The 22,861-nt window shown below is 38.8% G+C and overlaps 2 protein-coding genes across 4 annotated transcripts; both read right to left on the bottom strand.

Moving 5' to 3' along the window:
* Positions 1-845: 845 nt before the first annotated feature.
* Positions 846-7,324, bottom strand: LOC113735391 (kinesin-like protein KIN-14I). 2 transcript variants are annotated; one of them, XM_027262405.2, is made up of 19 exons: positions 6,677-7,324; positions 6,141-6,307; positions 5,891-6,034; positions 5,545-5,781; positions 5,381-5,449; positions 5,171-5,239; positions 4,832-4,909; positions 4,587-4,715; positions 4,402-4,483; positions 4,134-4,229; positions 3,846-4,019; positions 3,640-3,746; positions 3,375-3,553; positions 3,039-3,200; positions 2,708-2,961; positions 2,454-2,617; positions 2,219-2,380; positions 1,352-1,833; positions 846-1,262 (listed from the first exon to the last, which is right to left on the bottom strand). In XM_027262405.2, exons 1-19 carry the CDS (start codon positions 6,816-6,818, stop codon positions 1,133-1,135), a joined length of 3,027 nt encoding a protein of 1,008 aa, XP_027118206.1. In that variant the 5' UTR covers positions 6,819-7,324; the 3' UTR covers positions 846-1,132. The 2 variants fall into 2 exon arrangements, with proteins under 2 accessions (XP_027118206.1, XP_027118219.1); XM_027262418.2 differs by having other exon boundaries at positions 4,832-4,906.
* Positions 7,325-16,244: 8,920 nt separating this feature from the next.
* LOC113735430 (nicotinamide adenine dinucleotide transporter 1, chloroplastic) lies at positions 16,245-21,154 on the bottom strand. 2 transcript variants are annotated; one of them, XM_027262441.2, is made up of 9 exons: positions 20,610-21,154; positions 20,264-20,359; positions 19,958-20,064; positions 19,725-19,773; positions 19,311-19,420; positions 17,841-17,935; positions 17,675-17,763; positions 17,385-17,479; positions 16,245-16,675 (listed from the first exon to the last, which is right to left on the bottom strand). In XM_027262441.2, exons 1-9 carry the CDS (start codon positions 20,680-20,682, stop codon positions 16,436-16,438), a joined length of 954 nt encoding a protein of 317 aa, XP_027118242.2. In that variant the 5' UTR covers positions 20,683-21,154; the 3' UTR covers positions 16,245-16,435. The 2 variants fall into 2 exon arrangements, with proteins under 2 accessions (XP_027118242.2, XP_071922913.1); XM_072066812.1 differs by having other exon boundaries at positions 19,958-20,035; positions 20,610-21,066.
* Positions 21,155-22,861: the final 1,707 nt, after the last annotated feature.

Genomic DNA, 22,861 nt, shown 5'->3' with positions numbered 1-22,861 from the left:
AAATTGGTGTTTTTTCCCCAATTTTTTTTTTATTTTAACACCATATGTGATTGGGCATTTTAATGTCAATTTGACTTTGTGTATAAAAGGATTTTTTTTATGTGGTAATTATTCAAAAATGAAACTCTTTTTGAATTATTATGGAATAAAATTCAAAAATTATTTCTCTTTTGATCATTTCTTCTATTTTTAAATTCCCGCTTGTGAGTTAAGGTTGATTTATTACCGATATCTCCACAAGTAATGCTGGGTTCTCACATCCATGTTCCATATATATCATCGAACTCGAGCCGGTTCGTGAGCTAATTAGTTCAATATTTTTAAACTCGAATTCGACTTGATCAGCTCGAACTCAACACATCCATGTTCCAAATATATAATTGAACTCAAGCCGATTCGCGAACTAATGAGTTCAATATTTTTAAACTCGAATTTGACTTGATCAGCTCGAGCTCGAACTCTCGAGTAGTTCGATTTATTTGCAGCCCTAATTGCAACAACAAACAACTGTTAAAGTTCTGCCAATACCGATTGCCGTTGAGGGATTTTTTATTTAGATTGTCATTGCAATTCGGTAGTGTATACCAAACGGGTGGTTAATATATTAGAGCAATGTCCAATGAGTGCACGGGGCATGGATTTAGTAGGAAGGGGTGTGGATTTAGCCCCTCCCAAAAATTTAATCCAACTATCTCATGTGCAGGAATTTTAAGTCAGGCGTCAGGACTCATTCCTCTTCTGCTGCATCTGGACATTACTGTTCCCTTTATAGGAGAGTCGATCCTAGTGAAGCACTGATGCAAGTTAGCATTGCAAACACTGCAAACAAAAGCTGAAAACTAGGATGGGGCAGCAGAATCTGAAAATTGCTATCTACTTTTCTGCTTCCAACAGCTGGTATTCATTGTTCCATTTTTCTTTGATCTTGTACACAATGTATAGTGAATTAAGCAAGCAACTGGAATTATTGCTGCACTAATGTACATAGTGAAGGTAGCCTCAGAAATATGAAAGAAAGGAAAATTTCAATAAAACTCTCTTCTCTCTCAAAACACACAAACAATTGAAAAAAAATAAAATAAAAAATCATGAATTAGATATTTGCAAATCACAAGGGCCTCAAACACCTTCGTTACTTCCTCGTCCCATTCTTTCTCTTCACTTCACGAGCACCCGCCTGCCTCCCATTCTGTAAAGGTGGGTGACTAAGCCCATTACTCATTTTTCGTGATGGTGAAGGGCCTAGTTTTGGAACCAAGCTCCTGTCACACGAAATCATCAAAGAATTTAAGATTAGCAGTCTGGAAACTAGTAATATCATTTGGTTTTGGTAATAAGGTCAGACAAATACCTTAAGTTTGAGTTGTTCGCCTGCCTTGGATTTTGTTTCTGGATCCTTGTTCCACTTTCACTGGTGAAACTATTCAGTCTTGAATGATTTAACTGCCAAAGCAAATCTGGCTCAGATGAATCACTAGTTGCAGCATCAAGCTCGTCCAAATCATCAGTAGCAGCAACCTCTAACCGACCGTTTCCTTGAAGCAATTTATAAGCTTTATCCGAATACAAACCAGAAGAATTTGAAAGATATTTCTGGTAAAAATCATTGGTGCCATTTTCTTCCCAGCACTCTAATGGGCTATCAGCCCCCTTTATAGGATCTTGCTTGTTTACCATGACCTTGTCCACCCATTCGCCTGAGCCCATTTCTTTATCATCCTCCATGTGGTCTACACGACTATCAGTGACTGGGGGCCAGGGAGGAGAATTTCCCAGTAGCTCGTCAAGATCAAAGCTTTGCTTTTTTTGCCTTAATGCCGAATTGCTACAAACCTGTAAACGTATCAGAAGAATGACTTATCAGGATTAATAAAAACCTGAATGAGTAAAGAAGAAAATTTAAGACTACCAGTGGATGGAAAAGTATATTCCAGATTTGATCCTAACTCATAGTCTGTAGTTATATGGAACTAATTTTTGGAAATGTTTGTTGGAGGCCATGGCCCCAGGTAACACTGTTACTTTCAAACAATGCCAGAGATGAATAATTATCTAGACGGAGATGCCTAACTGTAATTGTTGATGCATACTTTAGTACATCACTGCATAGTGAACATTAGCTGCTTACTTGTTCTCACAGCAGAGGGCAACAAGCCAAGAATTGCAACAATGGCTGGAAAGAGAAAGTGAATGCAACATAATGGTCCAAAAACATTACCTCTATATTGCCCACATCCCCCATAGGTTTCCTCTGGCTGTTATAATTGGTTGACATGTCTCTTTCTTGAGGCCGCATAGCATATGGACTACTAGATATCTTTAGCTGCTTCATCTCTGTATCCCCTTCTTTCTGTGCTAATGCAGCCTTCAGGCTGGCAATCTGAAAACACACCCCTGTCAGCACAACCATGTTGTGGAGGAAGTTTAACATTCAACGAGAAAATGGAAGTAACCTGTTCTTTAAGATCTTTTACATCAGCAGAATCTCTGTTCACCCGTGCAGCACCAAGTTCAACAGTAGCTACACGCTCTGCAAATTTGAGTGTACTAATTGTCTCCCCTATGGCATCAGGCTCAGGGCTTATGTGAACAAACATTAGTGTCTTCGCCTGTCCTCCTAAAAAAACCCATCCCCAGAACCAGAGTTACATTATAGGAATAAAAGATGAAACAATTACAGGCTTGATCATTTTCTGTCTGCCCTTACCAAGTGAGTCTTGGAGCAACTGGGTGAGTTTACTGTTTCGGTAAGGGATATGCACATTCTTTTGAGCAAGGGAAGAGATCACATCACCCAAAGCAGAAAGTGATTTGTTGATATGTTGTGCCTCTTTTAGTCTATCTCCAGTCACTTCAGATTTGTCCACTCTCTCACTTCCTGCCAAGTCAACCAAATGCATGCAGCCACGGAGAATGTTTCCAGCAGTCAAGTCCCTTCCTTGGACATGAACCGTTAAGCAACTACAAAAATTTTGTTAGGAAGGGTCAGCATTTAGCAAATCAACTACAGAGCATGTAAGGTGGCAATGAATTTACACCTGTGAGAGCGGCTACTACGGTCATTCAGTGCCGTTGCACCCACTGCACGGTTCCTTTGTCCCAGGTTCATCAAATCAATAACATCGTAAGTTGATGTTACATGAACCAGGCTTGCCTCAGGAACATTTAGTCCTGTCTGGGAATTGTTTCGAATTTCTAATGTAATCAAAGTTAATGAAAACTATTTGAAATGAATATGAAAACCTTAGTCTGAACCTGGAGAGAATGCAATTCAGATACCAATGCATGAGGAAATGAACATATATTGCTCCAGTTGTCAAGGACTGCAAGTATAATTAAACTGTACTAGTACACGGATATTATACAAAGGATATCTTTTGTTAATTCCATCAGTAACCAAGAGATCCCTAACTTGCTCATTATATATCTCGATCATCTGAACGGATACATCATAGTAGAAAGTATCCCTTCTTTGTTCAGCAAGAAGGAATAAATCACCCAATGCCCTGTAATTTACCCCTTGATTTTCCTCTGTCAAATCTTTAGGACCGCTCTGAAAGGAAAAGAGGAAAATCACATAGTTTCATGCTTCTGCACGCCCAACAATGAGGAGAAACATTTATATGTTGGTTGCCATACCATGGTGTAAGTTTTCCCTGATCCTGTTTGCCCATAAGCAAATATACAAACATTGTATCCATCAAGAACTGATCTAATCAGTGGCTGAGTATCTGAAAAGACTTCCTCTGCCACAAACCAATAGCAAAATGAGCTGTTAGCAGAGCTGAAAATTTCATTAAAAATGTTAACAAAAAAAAAAAGCCCTTATTCTAGTAAAGTAAAACCTTGAGTGGCTGAGGGCCCAAACACTTTATTGAAATTAAAAGACCTCCTCCCTTTTCCATGCTTTGCTGGTGTATTTATTGTAATAGTTCCTTCTTCTATATGATCAACAGTGCTAATATGATTGTTTTGTCGTGGCAAGAATGGTCTCACTCGACAGTAGACCCTGATGCTTCCTGGTTGAACAAGTAAAAGCTAACCTTCATATGGTTATTGGCCTAAATGTGATTTTTTTTTACCTGAATGTCATTGCAACGACTAGGAGATTTATTGAAAATTTAAAATTTTACCCTTAAGGTCTTGCACTTGGTTGTAAAGTCTGCGGTTTTCTTCGAGAACTCTATGATAACCAGAAGCAGCATGAGCTAGCCCATGAATGTGCAGGCCTACATAAAACCACCAAGTAGAAACATGAGCTAAGCCGCAAATAATGTACGCCTGAAAGAGTTTGCCTTTACCACCACCACACCCCCCCCCCACTTTATCCAAATCCCACAAGAAGTACAAACTTTGAGAAGTTACATTGGCCAAACAGAACCAGGATAAAAATTCACCTACCAAGATTTTGAATTTCCTCATGAAACTTGGACTGCATGAACTGCATCCCAGCTTTTGTTGTAGAAAGAGTTTGCTTTAGCTCCTAGAAGAAAATGAACAAAAGATAACTCTGCTCAAATCCAAAAGAAATTTTTGAAGAACTAAGACATTAGAAAGATTAGTTAGGCTCAGACTCTAATGTTTACCTTAATATCTCTCTCTTGTTGGTCAACAATCATTTGCTGCTTCATGCATACTTTCAACTGCTTATCAGGGTTATAGCTTTTCTGAAAGCAATTATCCTTCTTCACCAATGTGGCATTTTTATTTCCAACCTTAGTGGTTTTCAAACAATTCATCAGTATCAGTTGATAAAACTTTCTATATGATAAATTATGTCAGTTCATAAACCACCATGCTACTTATATGAAATATAACATTCATAAATTACCTTTACATTGCCAGAAGCATTGTTTAAGAATGGTTTATTGGCATGACAGATAGTTGAATCTTTCAAAGTTGCTTTCTGCTGTTTGGACATGTAAATATGATAAGGTGAAGCATCAGTTCCAAATGTATCTTCAGATGTCAGAAGATGAAGCAAAATGAGATCAGAAATGAACCGCAATTACTATCATTCCAAAAGCAGCTGATATCTAGTAGGTCGGAGTACATTAGTGATTCAAAACAAGATGAAGGAAATCTAGATGAAAATCATAAGTAGTTACCAAAGAACAAAGATTTGAACGACATACAAAAGACAACAATGATGTTCACAAGATAGACTTACCAGTTGAATTTGGCTTGCGATGCGCTGTTCAAACTCCTCCACAACTTTATTTAACACAGATTCCACAAGCTGTAGCAAGTAGAAGACATAACACGTCCAAGATAAATATCAACGCAAGCAGAAATTTACAGAACGAAAATTATCTTTTTAAAAAAAAAATAAATAAATAAAGTACCAGATGTCACATGTACATAATATTAAAACTCTTACGTTTGGAACTTCTTCGGGCTTCTTATCTAACAAAACTGCACGGACAAGCATACTCAAGGAAGAGTTGCGCTGCAGAAGTAAAGAGGGACGTTGCAATGAATAACCCCCAGATTTTGAGAAATGGTAGAGGAGGCATCAAAAATGCTGTAAGATGGAATAGCTACCTCTTTGTTAGATTCATTTTCAGTTGATGCACAGTTCACAGATTTCTCATTCAGTGATGCAGTCCTTGATAGTGAGCTTGTGAATGGCTCGGGGTTCTTGCGCCCAAACTGTTTTGCAGATGTCACCTGCTTCACATTTCCACCAAATCTCCAAACTCCAATGCTTCCTGCCTGCTTCCATTCAGCGTAGGATTTAAGTGCCAAGACACAATTAACAACCCTTGAGGATTTCCCTCCCTGAGATGACATTGCAGGAGATTCAATGTTATGTTCCAATAAATATCGCTCCGAAATTTACAATGAAGAAAATAGTCTTCTGTATCATTATGACAGCAACTAGACCTACTTGCTCAAGATCAGATGCCTCAAAGGAGGGGATCCCCAACTCCTGTACAGCTACCAGAAAGTTCCTTACGTTCTCGAAGTACTGGTATGCAGACAAAGCCGCTCCGTCTGGAATAAGTGCGGCATCACATGGGCTTTCGACAACCTGAATGGACGGAGCAAGGTAAAAAGACCGGAACAAATAGCAGGCCTGAAACTCCTAATTTCAACCCACTGACTTTTGTAGCCATCAGCGGAAAATTGAGGTTCACCTTTGGGACGGCTCCAGGTTGGAGCTTATTAAGTACATTACAGAGAATTATCCCACTTCTTAGGCCGAGCCTGAATTCATCCTCAGAAGGTTCTGCTGGCAGATCTTTTGCACCAACGACCCCAATTATCTTTCTCAGCCAAGCAGCAGCCTCGTATCTTCGGATGGCTGCAAAACCAAAACGGGCTCCTTCACTCCACATTATTCAAAGAGAGAGAGAGAGAGAGAGAACCTACAATTCGACTAAAAAATTGTGAAACTTGTATTTTGACTAGTGCTACTTATACTACGAGTCATCGAACAGAAATTTGACAAAGAAACCGTTAAAATTCAAATTCAAGTTCGTTCTCAAGAATACCAAGTGGGAATAGTAATTGACTACGCTCCTGAAAAGTCGGGAGAATTTGGAATTTAACCAAACAGCTTGGTTTCACACTCATTTTTTGTTATTATTTAAAAAAAAAAAAAAAAAGGTTATCTTGGTTCTGGATTAGCAATAGAAATTTAAGAAAGAGCGGAGCAGAAGAGTGAAGATACCGGCTTCCTCTGCTCTGCGGGCATCCAAATCAAGATCTCGGGATCGGTTGCCGTGCTGTTGAAGAACGTCCTCGACTACAGACGCCACCGAGAATGCCAATGCAGCCCCTCCTCCACCCTCCGGCGCCGCAGCCGTTGCCATTCCCAATTCTTTGAGAAAGGTAGGGAAGAAAAAGAGAAGTGCACAACTTTCAAACTAGTACCATCAAAGCCTCTGAAATTGTCGAAGTGCAGCAGAACGAACCAATCAGGACGAAATACAGAGAGAGACCTAGGAATTGAGATGACAGGATGGGAACATAAAAATATGGGTGGAAAGGAGAAAAGGGGAGGAAGGAGGGGTGAGTTGGAAAGAAATGGTGTGAGAAAAAAGTACTAGTTATTTTAGAGCGTTGCTTTGTTCATAATGCACTCCTCCTCTAATACCAGTTTTTTAGACTTTTTTTTAACCAAGGTCCCCCGGTTGGGGGGGGATGGCCGAAATGAAATGGTGTAGCAGACCGGTAAGTAGCAGCAGCAGTGCTCAGTAGTAGTAATTGATTTGATTAGATCAGATCAGCAGGAGGAGGGAGTCGGGCACGCTTTTAATTTTTGATGATGATGATGATGATGAAGATGATGATGCTGCTTTTCTTTCGCTTTTGCTGCAATTCCACTACGCCACCCGCCACCGCCCCCGCCCCCACCCTTTCTTTCTTCTCTTTCTCGCGCTCAGAGACTAAAGATTATATGTAGTACTCATGCATATACATACATACACGAACTAAGATACGCAGATACAAACTGCTACCAAACCAAAGCAACAAACGTCTCTCTGCTTTAAATTCCCTACTTTTGAATATCTAATTCTTCCCTCCCTGCGCCACCATGTTCCGAACCTCACTCCGTATCTATTGCTTCCGAACCATGTTCCGAACCTCTATCTAATTTTTGATGATGATGATGATGATGAAGATGATGATGCTGCTTTTCTTTCGCTTTTGCTGCAATTCCACTACGCCACCCGCCACCGCCCCCGCCCCCACCCTTTCTTTCTTCTCTTTCTCGCGCTCAGAGACTAAAGATTATATGTAGTACTCATGCATATACATACATACACGAACTAAGATACGCAGATACAAACTGCTACCAAACCAAAGCAACAAACGTCTCTCTGCTTTAAATTCCCTACTTTTGAATATCTAATTCTTCCCTCCCTGCGCCACCATGTTCCGAACCTCACTCCGTATCTATTGCTTCGGACTTCTTCAGTGTGAAGTTACAAAAATCCCCCTATAATTTCTTAGCGCGTTAATCCACGCGACACTCATCAGCGCGTTCGTATGCGTTTCTTCCTTTTTCATTTTCTTTATGTGGAAATTTTTTATAAAAAAAAAATGCAATCGGTTCTGATGCTTTTTCATTCTTCTTGTACTATTCTATAAGAAACGGATCGGGATGTATATATATATATATATATATATATATATATTTGGCTGATGGTTTTGAGCTGCATCGTCGCCTCCTCCCTATGAAGGTCCACTTTTCGGCAAGAATCCAATGAGGGGGCTACTTCACAGTTTATTATCCACCCGAATTTTCTCAACCAACGGATAAATAAGCTGGAGCAAGTTTGAAATTTCAAACAAATTCATCAACTCTCAACCATTGACAAAGCCTTCTCCCAATCCTCGTTACCTCAAATCTTAGGTGCTTCAAGCGTTCTTTTAAAATGACTCGCTGATGCGATTAATCGCTGGCTACTAAAAACAACGGCAATATTTAGGAACCCGCATCCAATGCCATTCTCTCATCTATAGTTCGTGACTTTTGTATATTAATTTGTCACTCCACCTCCAAAGTGCTCATTGAATGTTCCAAGTTGTCAAGATAGGTGATTCGAATAAATTTGAACGGATTTTGTGCCTTTTGCATATTAATTTTGTCGATCCACCCCAAAAGTGCTAATGAAATATATCACTATTAAAATTGTCAAAATAGGTGACTCGAATGGATTTAAGCAGTTTTGCATGTTAATTTGTCGGACTCCACCTTGAAAGTACTAATATGTGAATATCCCACCAATCCACTGTCACTCTTCAACAATTCAACCTATCAAAACTGAGGTTGAATAATGTCATGTATCTAACAGTAAAAGTGATGCATATACTAATTGCGCATCTAAGATTAATCTATATATATATAAATGCATTTTTCAACTTGGCAAATAATGCCTAAGTAAGTGTGTTACGAAACTATTCACCACTTCGTCAAAAGCAAATTATCCCAGAAATTTGGGAAAAAGTAAAAGAAGAAACCGTAGTAAAACAAATACAAATAAAGGAATAAAATAAAAACTAAACCACAGAGCAAAAAAAAAAAAAAATTCCCGCCTCTCCTTAATTAAGCAGAATTCAAATTAGTTGTTGAAGGTAGAAGGAAAAAAAGAATCTTTGAAAGAAAAATGGAAAAAAAATAAATTAATAAGAGTAGGTGGATGTAGATGTTTTTGTCCTCTGCTATACTGAATAGAAGAATTGTCTTCATTTGTTTTCTACGGGACGTTCCAAGAAACAGATGAAAAAGAAGTTCCGCTAGCTAATGTACAGGGAGTTGGTTTTTTTTTTTTTTTCGATATGATAGATTATTTTACATTATGGATATTTTACATTAGGGGATGAGGAGGATCTCAAGAGATCCAATGATAATACAAATGGAACTGAATCACTATTGGACCAAATCGATGCCTTACGCATCCGTTTGAATTTTTTAAACAAAATCACTTTTAAGGTGACAAATTGGTTGGAACCTTTGCCTTCCACTCCATCAAATTTTAATGTATTGGTAATGGCCACTAGTCCAATGCCGGTGATTTGTGATGAAATATTTGTAATGTACGATTTATAAGGGTGAGGATAAAATTAAAAATGAGCCAGCCAAAATGACACGTCGTCGAATACCTTTCTTCGAAGCGCCGAGTTACTGTACTAAACAGCCTTGGAATGGGTTGCAGTAAAGACTTTCTCGTAGTTTTCTGGTTCTCACGCACATTATTGCTTGAAGAGTTGAAAGAATCTGAGTTATGTGCAGAGTCAGCCAGAGCAATGAGTTTTCTTGAAGGCCAAGATATACATACATATATCATCATTTCATTCGTTGATCGAGGTAGCTTTGAGTTGCGCCTTGGGATCGTTGCTTAATTAGAGCCGGCCCAAGACATCCACATCATTTGTTGACTGCTTGAAGGACAGTAGTTAGTCTAAGCTTTTCGGAGAAATCAAAATGAAACAAGTGGGAGTCAGTAGCACTGAAATTAGACATTCATATCCATATTCAAGTAATTAATTACTCCATGTTTCAATTACTTTATATGTGCTTAAATTTTTGATACAAGTAATCAATCAAAAATATACTCCTGCTACTTATTTGATGGCAGTAAGTATGGGCCTGCTTGGAAGCTCAAGTTTTTTACAAGTTTGTATGCTATTATTAGTTTTTTAACAACTTTTACTACAGGAACCCCAAAAATTTTATCGAAATTTTTAACCTACACATTTAAAAAAATTTTCCCTTCAACTTTTCTAATACACAAAAAATTTCCCTTCAACTTTTATTCTTTTTCCTCCCTCACCCAACCCACCAGATCCTCCGTAGCCAACCACCACATCCACCGGGAGTGTTGGCAGAAATGCAAAACTTGTCCCTAATTTCCATTTCACCGCGCTCATGAGTCCTAAAGGTGCTGACTTTACCGCGTTCGCTGTTGTGCACCCAAACGGGATTCTTTCCGATAACTTGGAAACGAACCTTGTTGGGTTCATTGGAAGGAGCAAGTTCAAATGCCACGTGACATTGAGAAACGATTCTGCCGTTGGATTTGAGACTCAAACCTCTTCCCCATTCTACCGTCGAACCCAGTTCCAACAAGATTTGAGATCCAAACCCCTTCCCCATTCTTTTCGGTCTTCTTTTGCAGAGGCGGACGAGGGAAGAGGGATGGGGAGAGGGGAGGATAGGGGGTGGCGGGGAAGGGAGAGGAAGAAGAGGATAGGGGTGGCGGAGGCAGAGGGGTGGCGGTGACGGGGAAAGAAAGGGGAACGGGAGAGGGAGAAGAGGGGTGGCGGGGGAGGGAGAGGGAGGAGATGGAACAGCCGAACAGGAGAGGGGGAAGGGGAAGGGAGGAAGGAAAAGAAAAGAAAAGGGAAAGAAAGAAAAAAAGAAAAAAGAAAAGGAAAAGGCAAAAAAAGTTTTTTCATCTCACAAAAGTTTTTTTACAACTTTTACAGTGATTTACAATAAAGTTTTATACAAACACTAAAAAAACTCACCTTCCAAATCCAGATGGGATCTATATTATGATGATGCAGTCATATATATATATATATATATATATATATATATGCGGGGAAGTGGAGGATACCTAAGCTAACCCTCTGTTGACGGAGACAAAGAAATGCCTGTAAAGTCCTCAATTGTAATTTCCATTTATAGGTTTTAAGTATGGGTCGAGGGAAGTGATAAAAAGGCACAATATTTTATTGGGACCGTGATCACATGCGCACGTCCTCATCCTCCTTCCTAATTAGTATCAACCAAAGCAGCAGGAGAAGGGACTGAAATGAAAAGGTTTATCGGCAAAAGTAGAAACAAAAAAGAAAATACAGAAAACGGAGGATTTTGATTCATGCAGCATTTGATTTAGAGAAGAAAAAACACCATAAATCCAATTTCTTCTACTCTATCAGTTTCAGTTTTTCTTCTACTTTTTTTTTTAATTTTGATTTAGGGAAGAAAAAAAAAAGGCCCACCAACTAAATGAATAGTAAGCAGTAGGCTAGGGGTCATTATCCGATGATGAACTGTTTGTTGGAAACGGTTAGCTTGTGATCAAGCAGTCGCATGAAGTAATTATTACCAAACTAAACCAATACGAACTCGAAAACGAGTGCGGGTGGGGTGGGGTGGTTTTAATCTTCTACTACGGAGTATTTATTTACCTGGGGACTGGTCGACGCTGCTTATAAATTTTTAATTAATTAATATAAGATGCAAGCAAAACTCTTATCCCCGCCTCTGCCGCTTCGTCATCTGCCTCCGTGTATTTCTTTTTCCCAATCAAAGCGTGCCCGGACAAAGATGCTACTGGGAGCAGATGGAAAAAAAAAAACGAGTACCAGATGAATGAAAATATATTCTTTTCTTCTGAAAATAAAAAGTGGAAGCGTATCTAATATTCTATGGAGGGCATCATTTTATTTTATTTTATTATGGTGCACTTGGTTTCAGCTAACGTTCGAAAATTTCAAATACATGGTTTGGAACCGAAGCTAAGTGGCTGGGATAACTGTGGGGGCCTACGGGGAGCGTAGGTAGGTGTCGGGAGTCTGGGACCTGGGGCCTCCTGATGAAGGGAACAGCCAATTTGACAACCCGGGACCGGGATCCCAGAATCTTGAAGGAATCCAATCAACATGCACCACGTAAATTTTAGGTCCTACAAAAGCTTCTTGTCATGTCAACGTGTCGACCAACGATTGGCACGACACCCCACATGCTGACATGCTTACGCAGATGGTCCAACGCGCGATTTTTAGGATTAAAATCTCGCTTTTGTCTTTTGGAGGAGTGGATGGCGTCACTCTGTCCTCTCCCTCCCGCCCCGCGCCACGCGCGTTGGCACCGCATCAGCACAACCGCATACGAGGATTAAGTGGATTGATTCATCATACTTGAGCCCTAATCTAGTCTGACTAAAACAATCTTTTTTTGTTCTTTTTTTTTTTTTGTTTTGGTCGTCATAATTTCACACGGGAAGAAGCTTTGGCTAGGCGCATATAATTAATAATAATAACGATGATTAAAATCACATGCAAGCACGTACGAACGACCGGTGAGCTGAAGTTGAAGGAAGGGTGATCATAAGCGTTGGGTCAATATTTGTATGATGATGAAGAAGTTGATGGAGTAATTAGTTCCAATACACGAAGATGCAGAGCAGCATCGGATCGAGAAAATGCCAGAATGGGTTCGTGTCCATCAGCCCCTGGTGCAGCGGGCGATCAATCGCACGCATGATAACAAATTAAGAGAGCACAGCACAGCTAACCGCACTTGCCCGACAATCCCACGTTTCACATCTCTCTCAACGTCAACAACAACAAGAAGATCATCGCTCAATTTTATGTGTCTGCAACGACTAAACCTCTTCGATTTGTTAAAAGCTATGCAGCTCAATTCTACTGCTGCATTAAAAAGGAAAGTTCCCTTGCTGCTCAAGAGAGAATAAAAATTCTTGTACGCTAGCTAGGGAGCTGAGTTATATTTCTTGTTGTTGTTGTTGAAATCCTAATCCTAAATGTGTGTCTTAGGTGAATCGGCAGGCGCACGAGGAATCCTTACGCATTTTTGTGATCCGAAAAGGTAATCAACACGTAATTAAATGTCCTTATTTTTGTTTTTTAGTTACTTTGATGTATAATTGTCATCATGGTACTCACGCAGCCCTTTCATTCCGGTCGGATGCTGTCATGGCCGTGTATGTATTTCCCTCATCATTCCTTTTGGGTTGGCAGCAACTTTAACAAATTCTCCAGAGGCAAAAAAATATGCTTCCCACTTCGGATGCCAGCCCCCCACCAAAAAACAAAAGAAGAAAGTAGTAAAGTATGATGGATTGTTAAAAATCAGAGAATAGCGAATGGATATTTTGAATACAACTACAGGCTTGCCTGGAGATTTTTTTTTTTTCTCTTTTCCGTATGGAGGGGTTGCTTCAACATACACATTTTTCTTTTCTTTTCTTTTCTTTTCTTTTTTTTTGGGGTTCATATTCCATGCTACAGTAATCCAACCAAAGTGAAGTGTCTGACCGGGAAAAGGTTGAAAAAGGAGGAAAAGAAAAATAACCATATGCTGATGCTATACTTTGTGATGATGACACTAGGGGTCCACGACGCAACCAATAAAATCATGAAAGCACCGCACTCCCCCTGTATCTTTTTGGGTTTTTCATTTTTGAGCCGACTGCAACTTACTAATCATTCTCAGCCAAAAGAGTGAGAATTAAGCCGTCCTACTGCGCCTGCTGCTCTTTTTTTACATTTCTTTCTTGAACTGCGCCTTTTTTTTTTTAACCATCCTCCCATTTCAACCCTTTCTAAGATCAGCTAAGCAAAGTGCGAATGCTATAGTATACCCCTATTGAGTATTGGCTCCAAAGAACATCTCCACTGAAGAAAGAACCAATATATATATACTGACCTGAGGAACTTTTGAGTTCGATGACGATGCTTTGCAAAGGGTTCTGTGCAGTAATCTACGTAAGACTCGTGTATTGCTAAAAAATGGATATTTGATTGATATTTGCAGCAAGCATTCTATTTATAAACGATATTTTCCCACTTAAAATATTTTGATTGCTATTCGCAGCAAGCATTCTATTTGAAAATGCAGAAAAATGGATTGCTTAAATAAGTTGACAATTTTACCCTTACGTTGTTGGTAAATAACAAAAACTTATAGAGTTAATTTTATATATACTGATAGTATGTATACTATCATGATTGGATATATAGCACATAAACAATATATATATATATATATATATATATATATATATATATATATACATTTTTAAATTCAGATAAGTCGTCATGCATCCAATAATGATGGTGTATACACTGTAAATGCATAAAAGATTAATCCAAAAGGACATTTGTTGGGAAAATAAAAGTGCTTAAACATGTTGACAATTTCACTCTTATGCTATTGATAAAAAAATACCCTTATGCTGTTGATAAATAATAGTGATTTATAAAGGATATTTATTGAGGAATATAAGCCATATGTAACGCCAAAGGTTTTCTTCAGAAACAACACATATTTTGGGGTGTTCAAATTTTGAAAAAATCGAAAATCGGCCAATCCAATCTAGATTGGATATTGATCTAACAGAAGTCGACAAAAATCAATGTGAATTATTTGCCAAATTATATCTGCTTATATCATCATTACAATTTCCAACACACCTTTTTATCTTCTCAATTACCTTTTTATCTCACATACATCACATCACAAAAAGTGCTACAGTAAAAATATCTCAAATAATTCACAATCCAAACAAACCCAATGGATATTTAAACTCTAAAGTTTGGTAAAATAGTTTCAGAATAGATATTCAAATTCGATTACCGAATTTTTGATTAAAATAGTTTGAGAATGGATATTAAAATTCGATTATTGATTCCCAATTACCGACCAAATTATCGAATTTTATATGTTAACATATATTACCTACTGATATATATCACGGACAAATCTATTTATATAAATGGTGTTATAAGCTATAACTTATATTTGTATATGATCAATTTGACTAAAGATAAAATTACAAGGTAAGGGGTGAAATTATCAATAGATTTTTTTTTTTTTAGATTGCTTATCAATATATTTAAGCAATCTAGTTTTTTACTTTTTGGAATGGAATACTTGACACAAACACCAAATGAAATACTCTCAGATAGGTAAAATGCCCATTGTTTTCGTCGAGAGGGCAAAGTGTTATTAACCCTATTTTATACTTTAATTCTCCGGATTGTTGCTGTTCTTGCTACACGTCGGAATGAGCCAATGAGGTGACGCTGTAGTGAAAATGAAATAGGGTAGGGTTGTTTCCCAATCCCAAATCCTTTGCGGTGTGTTATGTTCTCCTGGACAAATTTTACTTCATTTAGCGGACAATATTTCCTCCTCCCAACCTTCATAAATTTTCATTTACATAAGCCATCAGAATTGCAATTTAGATGTAATTCTTAAATATTGACTCACAATTTTAGGAAGTGCACAAGGTATCCTAAGAAACTTGTCCATATCCTGTGTGCATCTTTTGACCCCCCCCCCCTAAAAAAAAAAAAAAAAAAAAAAAAGCGGCAGTATCCTATGTGAGCCTTTTTAGTGCTAATTCTCAATTTATTTTATTTCTTTAGATTCAATGTGTTAGATTCCCGTTTCAATGGCAGAGCGATTTTGTTAAACTCACAATATGTAAGTTTGCCTATTTTGAGAGAGGCAGTAGATAAATGATCTACAAATTTGATTTGGGACCAAAGGCTCGGAAGTGGGATTAACATTTGCTAGATTTTGTGTCAGCTCAGCTAATAGCTTTAAGAAGCAGTTAAGCTTAGGCATGCGTCATGCTGCCCGGCCCTCCTGTCCAATTGCAATATGGGCCTGATGTACGGGCTAACCCATGCCAAATAGCTAATGGCAGATCCATCAGGCAGCATTCAGCACAGACTTTTGAATAGTCAAGCCATGGTATGTTACTGAAATGCTCACCAAGCTTGGAATGGCAAATAAACCTTCCCGCCAGACCAATGAGGAGCCCGCCCAGCAATCAGGTTTTAGTTCAATTTCAAGATAACCGCTCCATTATTCAAGAGCACTGGCTAGAAGACTCGTTGCACTTGCTTTCGGAAAAAGTCCCGTTCCCTTCTAACATCCCACCAATTAAAAATAGATAAATCAGGCAAGCTTGAGTAAACACTAAACATCAACCAAGTCCAAAAAGGAGGAGAAGAATTTCCGTAAGTTTCAGTAAAATGCTTTATCATCATTATCATTGACAGTCACGCATGTTCTCAATTGCCGGTCACCACAAATACTTAGTGAAGCTGCAATTGCAGGCGATCGTTATTATCCAATTATCCAACAATGAGCACGCTGGCTCGTCAAGCTGCCTTTAGGAATCCTGTTGATCCCAGGTCACACGTAATTGCATCTTCACAATGGATGTCGTTGCGGATCGGGTGGAAACAAATTATTAATCAGAAAACGATGAATCATCTCAAAACTGGTGAATGTGATAACAGCCGCCGGAGTAGTTCTGACTAGGTTGGTTGCACATCCACGATAAAAACCAGGGACACCCTCTTGCTGAAAAACTTTCTTTATGCAGTCAACTACCCCAGAATACCGCTTCTCAGAGTGGCGTCCTTGTTCTTGAAGCCTAGAGCGTACAACCTGCACGTCAAGTGTTAAACCTAAAATAAATCATGCAGTTCTTCGAATCGAGAAAATTTTAAGTTCCCCTTCATCTTTCATTTGTCACATGGCATAAAGTACAATACGCAAAAAGGTTTTTCTTGTAGACCCCCATTTAAGAAGATCAGTGTCCCCTGGAAAAACTCCTATAATTTTACATTCATACGCCCTGGCAATCAATGTGTCAGGCCTTTAACAGCATGGGGGATATGAAATGATTGTTTTTGGCTTTTCAAGAATATATCTCAATGCTGAAGTATAATCAAAGCCAAAAAATGAATGGCATAGAAGAAAATGTACGTGAATGGCAAGGAGGTCAAACAACTGTTGTTCATTTGCATTTACAACTTCATCAGATGTCCAAATTTAGGTCAACATTTTGGAATTTTTTTCCAATGGGTAAAAGAAGGGGGGGGGGGGGGTTGTGGTTAAAGCAAGAAAACCCACCATGCCAAAAGTGCAAATGCAAGATCAAAGACACCCAGATATGGCAAAAGAGCACACTGTAAAGCAGTCTATGAATTTGTACAAGATATCACCAACAGATTGATTATACATGTAAACTTCACAAGACCAAGAAAAATGAACACATATAGAGAAGCTCTATATAGAATTCACAAACGAACAAATTAAGCCATCAGATACCATGAAGAAAATGTAAATTTTTGGAAAGTGCATTTTTGAATACCTCATGTGGATATGTCAATGTGGAAGCAAATATTTTAGAAACTGATGAGGCAACAGCAACATCACGTGCAGTAAGTTTATCCATCGTAGTGTTCTCTGCAACCACAAAAGCATATCAACCAGGATGCATTTTTGCACTTTCACTTTCCCCGGCACCAAATAAGCCCCCTCAGCCCAAAACCACTTCCTTTTTTTGGGCAGGGCACCGAGGGAGTGGATTGGAATTGGAGATACATTCATAACTACCCAGGATGAAAAATAAACAGGCACACACACAGAGACAATCATCACCTCGATTGGCCAGGTATAACTTGATCTTCTCATATGCCGGAAATTGGATGGCAACATGACTAATTCCAGCCAAAGCCGGCACAAGACCGCTGGTATATTAGAAAATCAGAAACTTGTTAGATGGTATTCACCAACAAAAAAAGCCCCTATTCCAATTGCTAAGTACCTGTACAAACCACGAATTCCCTCTTCATGTGCAATTCTCCTCAAGGCAGATAAAGTGCCCCTGTATGGCATCACCCCATTTCTCATTCCTTGAGTCTGCATGAAGAGAAAAGTGCTCACGATTTAACATTTGCCTTGTCAGTCGTAATTTTCAAGGAAAGTAATGAATAGAAAAAGCAATGCATATGCCTTCTCCATTAGCATTAGCTTAAAAAAAAATAAATAAATAACTCCTAGGTTCTAGAGTAGTCCATATATTTTGTCAAATATCGAGCATTAAAAAAAGGACAGAAAGGACACAAAAACATACAACATATGCAAACAAAGAAAGGAGCTGACCAGTAAAGAGAGGAAAGAGAGAAGAAGGGACAAAAAGAGTAAAAGAAGTGACAATAAAGAAGAGCACAACGTAGATGGGACTACAAGTAGAAAGTGGATTTGCAGAGTGCAAAAAACTTCCCTTTAAGCTAAAATGTTGCTGATGGTGAATGTATGTTGTTCAACTGAAGATGTTACTCATACCAAACTTCGTTGGCATCAACCACGTGACAATGGGTAAACAAGATCACACGCTTAAAAGAATGTCAGTTATGTGTTTATTAACTCATACAGGACTTCAAGAAGTTAGCTTATAAATTGTCCCATATCTATAACAGTTGTAATGGCAGAATAATACTGGATTTGAATGACATCTCAACTTACAGAAGAAACACCCAGCAAAACAAAAGTTTGCTGCTTATTTCTAACCAAACACTAGATATCATAGAAGCCGCAAGTGAATGTTCACCAGATCAAGATGAAGCCATGGAGGTACAAGAAAACTAGGAAATATTAGTCAGAAGTGCTAAGTGGTTCTAGAGTAAGGATGTATCAATGCATTGTAAGCTAGAAGACCTACACCACCATAGTTTTCACATATCATTATCTCTTCTTCTATCCACATATGTCTAACTAATTAAACAGGTTTGTGCTTAATTCTCACAAAGAAAGGAACTTCACAAGGAATCTTAGGTTCATGCTGATTGCAGCAACTCATCTAATCATCTCTCAACAACTATAAGTAACCTTCAATTATAGGAAATTCCAGCTCAAACTGTTTTCACCACATATTTCTCCTGAAACTTATGAGCTACGAGGTAGGATAAATTTACAACATGCTCCTCTGTATTTTCCATTTTGTAAGCATTGAACATTAACAACACCCTCACAAATGTCACACACTTTTGCGTAAAACAACAGCTAACTATTTAAAAAAAAAAAGACATATCTTTACACAGTTCATTGACTAGATTCACTCGCTAATTTTTGTTTTTTATGGATCAGCATAAGGATGAGGTTGCATTTCATTTCCACAGACAGCAAACTTTTAACTAGCTTTTATATTCTGGCACTCTACCAAAACACAACAATTTCATGGCAAAACATGGTAAAATGCAGTTAGATAACATAAAACTGCACCAAAAAGACATACTTGAAGTCTTGTCTTGACTACCCAAAGAGGATTTGTGGCAATTGTTGTTGCAGCACCAGCACCAGTGGCAGCTAACATATTGGCACCAATGGAGAGCTGATGATTTACACCTGTCTTGGCCACACCATAAATGACCGTGAAGTCAGGGCAAGCTCAAATGCTAACAAAGAAAGGAATCAGCATGACATCAAGAAGTAAGATGCATCTCTGATTTAAACTATGTGAAGTATCTCAATTGGAAGAACTGATTCAGTCACCTGTTTTTAACTTCATTATATGCTTGGACAGCATAGGAAGAATATTTTAGTTTTTATGTGACAAAAGAACATTTAAACTTGTAATTATGGATACTGATCGTGCAAACTGTCTAAACCAGCTATGCACTTAAAAAAAAAAATTAGTTGATTAACTAACCATCAGAGCACAGTAAACTCTTCAGCTGCTCATAAATTGTGAAGTATACCTGCACAGAGGAAATGAGTCATGTGAAACCTGATCTTATTTATGCATACCCGGGGGGGGGGGGGGGAATCACATCCCCAAATGTTTCAAACGATTTAACCTGACAATTTAAGTATCCAACTAGCTTAACACTATAAAAATAATAGGCAACATAAAGAGATACTTAAAGATGAAATATGACTCACAGCCCAATTTGGAAGCAGTGCCAGCACAGTGGGTGACAACCCTCGATACATGCCACGTAATCCCTCCTTCTGAAATATCTGTTCCAAACTCCCAACTATTATGCTGCCTATCAAGAATAAAAGGAGGACTAAATGATCTTATGCAAGAACAGCCAGAAGAATCTGACAAAGATGAATCTCAGTTCATCAGATTCAGGCTCTTCAAAGGAAACAAAACAATTTCTCCTCATGAAAACAGTTGGCAGCTAGTAACATCTGCTGGTAAACAACGAACATAGCCAATGCTGGAAAACAGCAATTACTAACCCTTAATATTCGCACCGGCGAGCTTTGGCAGCCCATGAACTTGCAACCTAGTTTTAATAACATCTAAAGGACACACGAAGGTAGCTGCAATTACTCCTGCAGCACAACAATTATTCAATTTTTAGCATTAACTTCGAGCTTTTAAGTTTAAAACGCTAACTTCACTGACTAAAAGAACAGAACGAAATCATTAAAACACCTTTTAAACTTGAAAAATTATATTCTGGAACTAATTTAAAACGATTGACTTGAAGGGCGGGAGAAAAAAAAATGTAATACAAGACATCCCCGGAGTTACCCATACTAGTAGTAATACATGAATTGCTGTCCAGATAAGAGAGCATACCAGCGGCAGCACCAGCGCCAGCGTTGCATAGGAGGCCCCTGGAACTAGAGAGATGAGTAGTATCGCCGGTCATTATGGAATCTTGTACGACGATCAGAGGTTCGGTAAAGAACGGTGGCAGCTGGTGCAGAGGTGGAGGCGGCGATGGTATAAAAAACTGAGGCTCGAATCCAGGAGTCCTCTCTCGAGAGGGCGATCGCAGAGAACCAGCGTCGCATGGCCAGTGCGTAAAACACTCCAGTACAATCTAAAAATCCACTAATCCCGAGCAAAATACCAGGTGATTAAGCAAAATCGATTTCTAGGGTTTCGCAAGTCAGCTAAATGCGTAACCCTGGTCGAGCGTTGTTGTCGCAAGTAATCGAAATTTAGTGAAATGAAAGAACGATGATTTTGTTTAGTTTACGCGGTCAGCGGTGGAGGCGTCGATAAGATCGAGAATCAAGATTGTCCATGCGAGGGAGGGAGGGAGGGAGAGTGGGTCTCTTTTGGCTAGCGGCCGTCGTCGAGGAACAGACGACAGAATTGTACACAAAGAATTGCGTTGGTAGCTGGGTTTCCTTGATTGAACCTTGACCTTGAGGAGAATTGACGACTCTCTCACTCTCACTCTCTCCTTCGGCTAAATTCTACCGTTCATTAACTCTCCGCCGGACTTTGACCAAAAAAAATAATAATAATACTCCCTCCGTCCCACTTTCATAGTCCTGTTTCTTTTTTCACACAGTTTAAGAAAAAGTAGTTAACTTTATTGGAAAAGTAAATTTAGATTGCTATTTTCCTAAAATACCCTCACATTAAATATGGTACAACTTTATGGAAACTTGAATGAGGTAGGTTTATGGTAAAAAAAGAATCAATTCTCATTAAATGGGGTAGGTTTATAGTAACAACAACTTACATTGAATAAGGGTATTTTAGGAAAATTAAAATACAACTACATCCTTCAATTGGAAGGTGGACTACAATTTGGGACAGACGAAAAAGGAAAACGGGACTATCAAAGTGGGACGGAGGGAGTAATAATAACTCTCCGCCGGACGATCCGCCACAAATGGGACCCTCCTGCTTTATACTAGTTTATACTCTGAGTCTAAACTGACGAAAACGACGCTAATACGACCTGTCCAACAACCGGTCTCTACTCTCTAGAGTAACCTCATACTCCAGCACTTCTTTCATTCATTTCTGGTCAAAATCTTCCGAATTGAAACGTTTCGATCAAGTTCATCCGAAAACAAAAAAATCTAATATTTTTTGTTAAATTTGTTTCAATCAAGCCCTCTAAATATTTTTTTCCTTTATATTTTGCTTTTGAAAGTATCATCACCATAGTTTAAGCCTGTCGATTGGAGCTAATGGCCGGGCTTTGAATCGTCCAAGTCCATGCCCAAACAAAGACGTATCATAATAACTGGGGATTACAGCAACTGGTTGGGCGGGAAAGGCGTACGGGCAATGCCAGATCAAGAGGCGGTGAACAGAAAGAGTTGGAGTTGGAGGTAGCTGAGGCAACTAAAGCAGCGGAACATCACCCACCAGAGCTACTGGAGAACACGAATGAATGGTAACAATGCAGTTTCAGGTACAGTATTACAGGATATAGTAGTATTATTCCTGAGCTGCGAATTTGAAGATATAAAAAGGGAGGATCTTAATATTAACTAGCGAAGTTTGCAAGAGGCTTAGCACAGGATATTTGCTGGATACATGATGATGATTTTCCAGTGTGGTGGCTTGTAAAGAAAGTCCTTGTCGGACAACAAGGGATTGCTAATCGGACATTTGTCCAGATTGCTCATAAATATTTTACATATGAAATGGAACTTTTATCGTTGCGACCGTGGAAAAAAATATATACATACATAGATGAAAGATTGAGGATACTCGGGCACCGATGGCTGCAAGGAAGGTTTGAACCAAACTTTGGGGGAACGGGGATATCTCTTCTATTGATTTCTCTCTGATTTGCTGCCTGTCTGATTGGTGATACAAGCTTTCTAAAAGGCGACTCTTTTTCTGAATGAGTCGAGAGAGCCAACTAAACTTGTGTGTTTTTTATCCTTCTATCAATTCCCCTTGCGATATTCACGTGATGCAGCAATAACTAATACAGTAATCTGGACAGATTTTATCGTACGACAAAACAAGGACGGATTTTGAATCAAGGACCAATTAATACTGAACGTGAAACCTTGGGAACTGAATAGGTGCTTTCAAAACTCAGGGACCAACTAAGACATTGACTCAAA

This window comes from Coffea arabica, chromosome 1e (assembly GCF_036785885.1).
Source record: "Coffea arabica cultivar ET-39 chromosome 1e, Coffea Arabica ET-39 HiFi, whole genome shotgun sequence".
NCBI lineage: Eukaryota > Viridiplantae > Streptophyta > Magnoliopsida > Gentianales > Rubiaceae > Coffea > Coffea arabica.
This window is presented reverse-complemented; position numbering and strand designations above follow the sequence as displayed.

Bases quoted from the DNA above. Each gene is read 5' to 3' on its own strand.
- LOC113735430 (XM_027262441.2), bottom strand. From the start codon at position 20,682: ATGACCGGCGATACTACTCATCTCTCTAGTTCCAGGGGCCTCCTATGC. The intron at 17,480-17,674 runs GTGATGATTGTC...TTGTGGTTGCAG, and splicing joins GTTATACCTGGCCAATCGAG to AGAACACTACGATGGATAAA. The intron at 16,676-17,384 runs GTATTCAAAAAT...CTTGACGTGCAG, and splicing joins CATTGACATATCCACATGAG to GTTGTACGCTCTAGGCTTCA.
- LOC113735391 (XM_027262405.2), bottom strand. From the start codon at position 6,818: ATGGCAACGGCTGCGGCGCCGGAGGGTGGAGGAGGGGCTGCATTGGCA. The intron at 4,910-5,170 runs GTAAGTCTATCT...ATGTCCAAACAG, and splicing joins TCGCAAGCCAAATTCAACTG to CAGAAAGCAACTTTGAAAGA. The intron at 4,230-4,401 runs GTAGGTGAATTT...GGTTTTATGTAG, and splicing joins TGAGGAAATTCAAAATCTTG to GCCTGCACATTCATGGGCTA.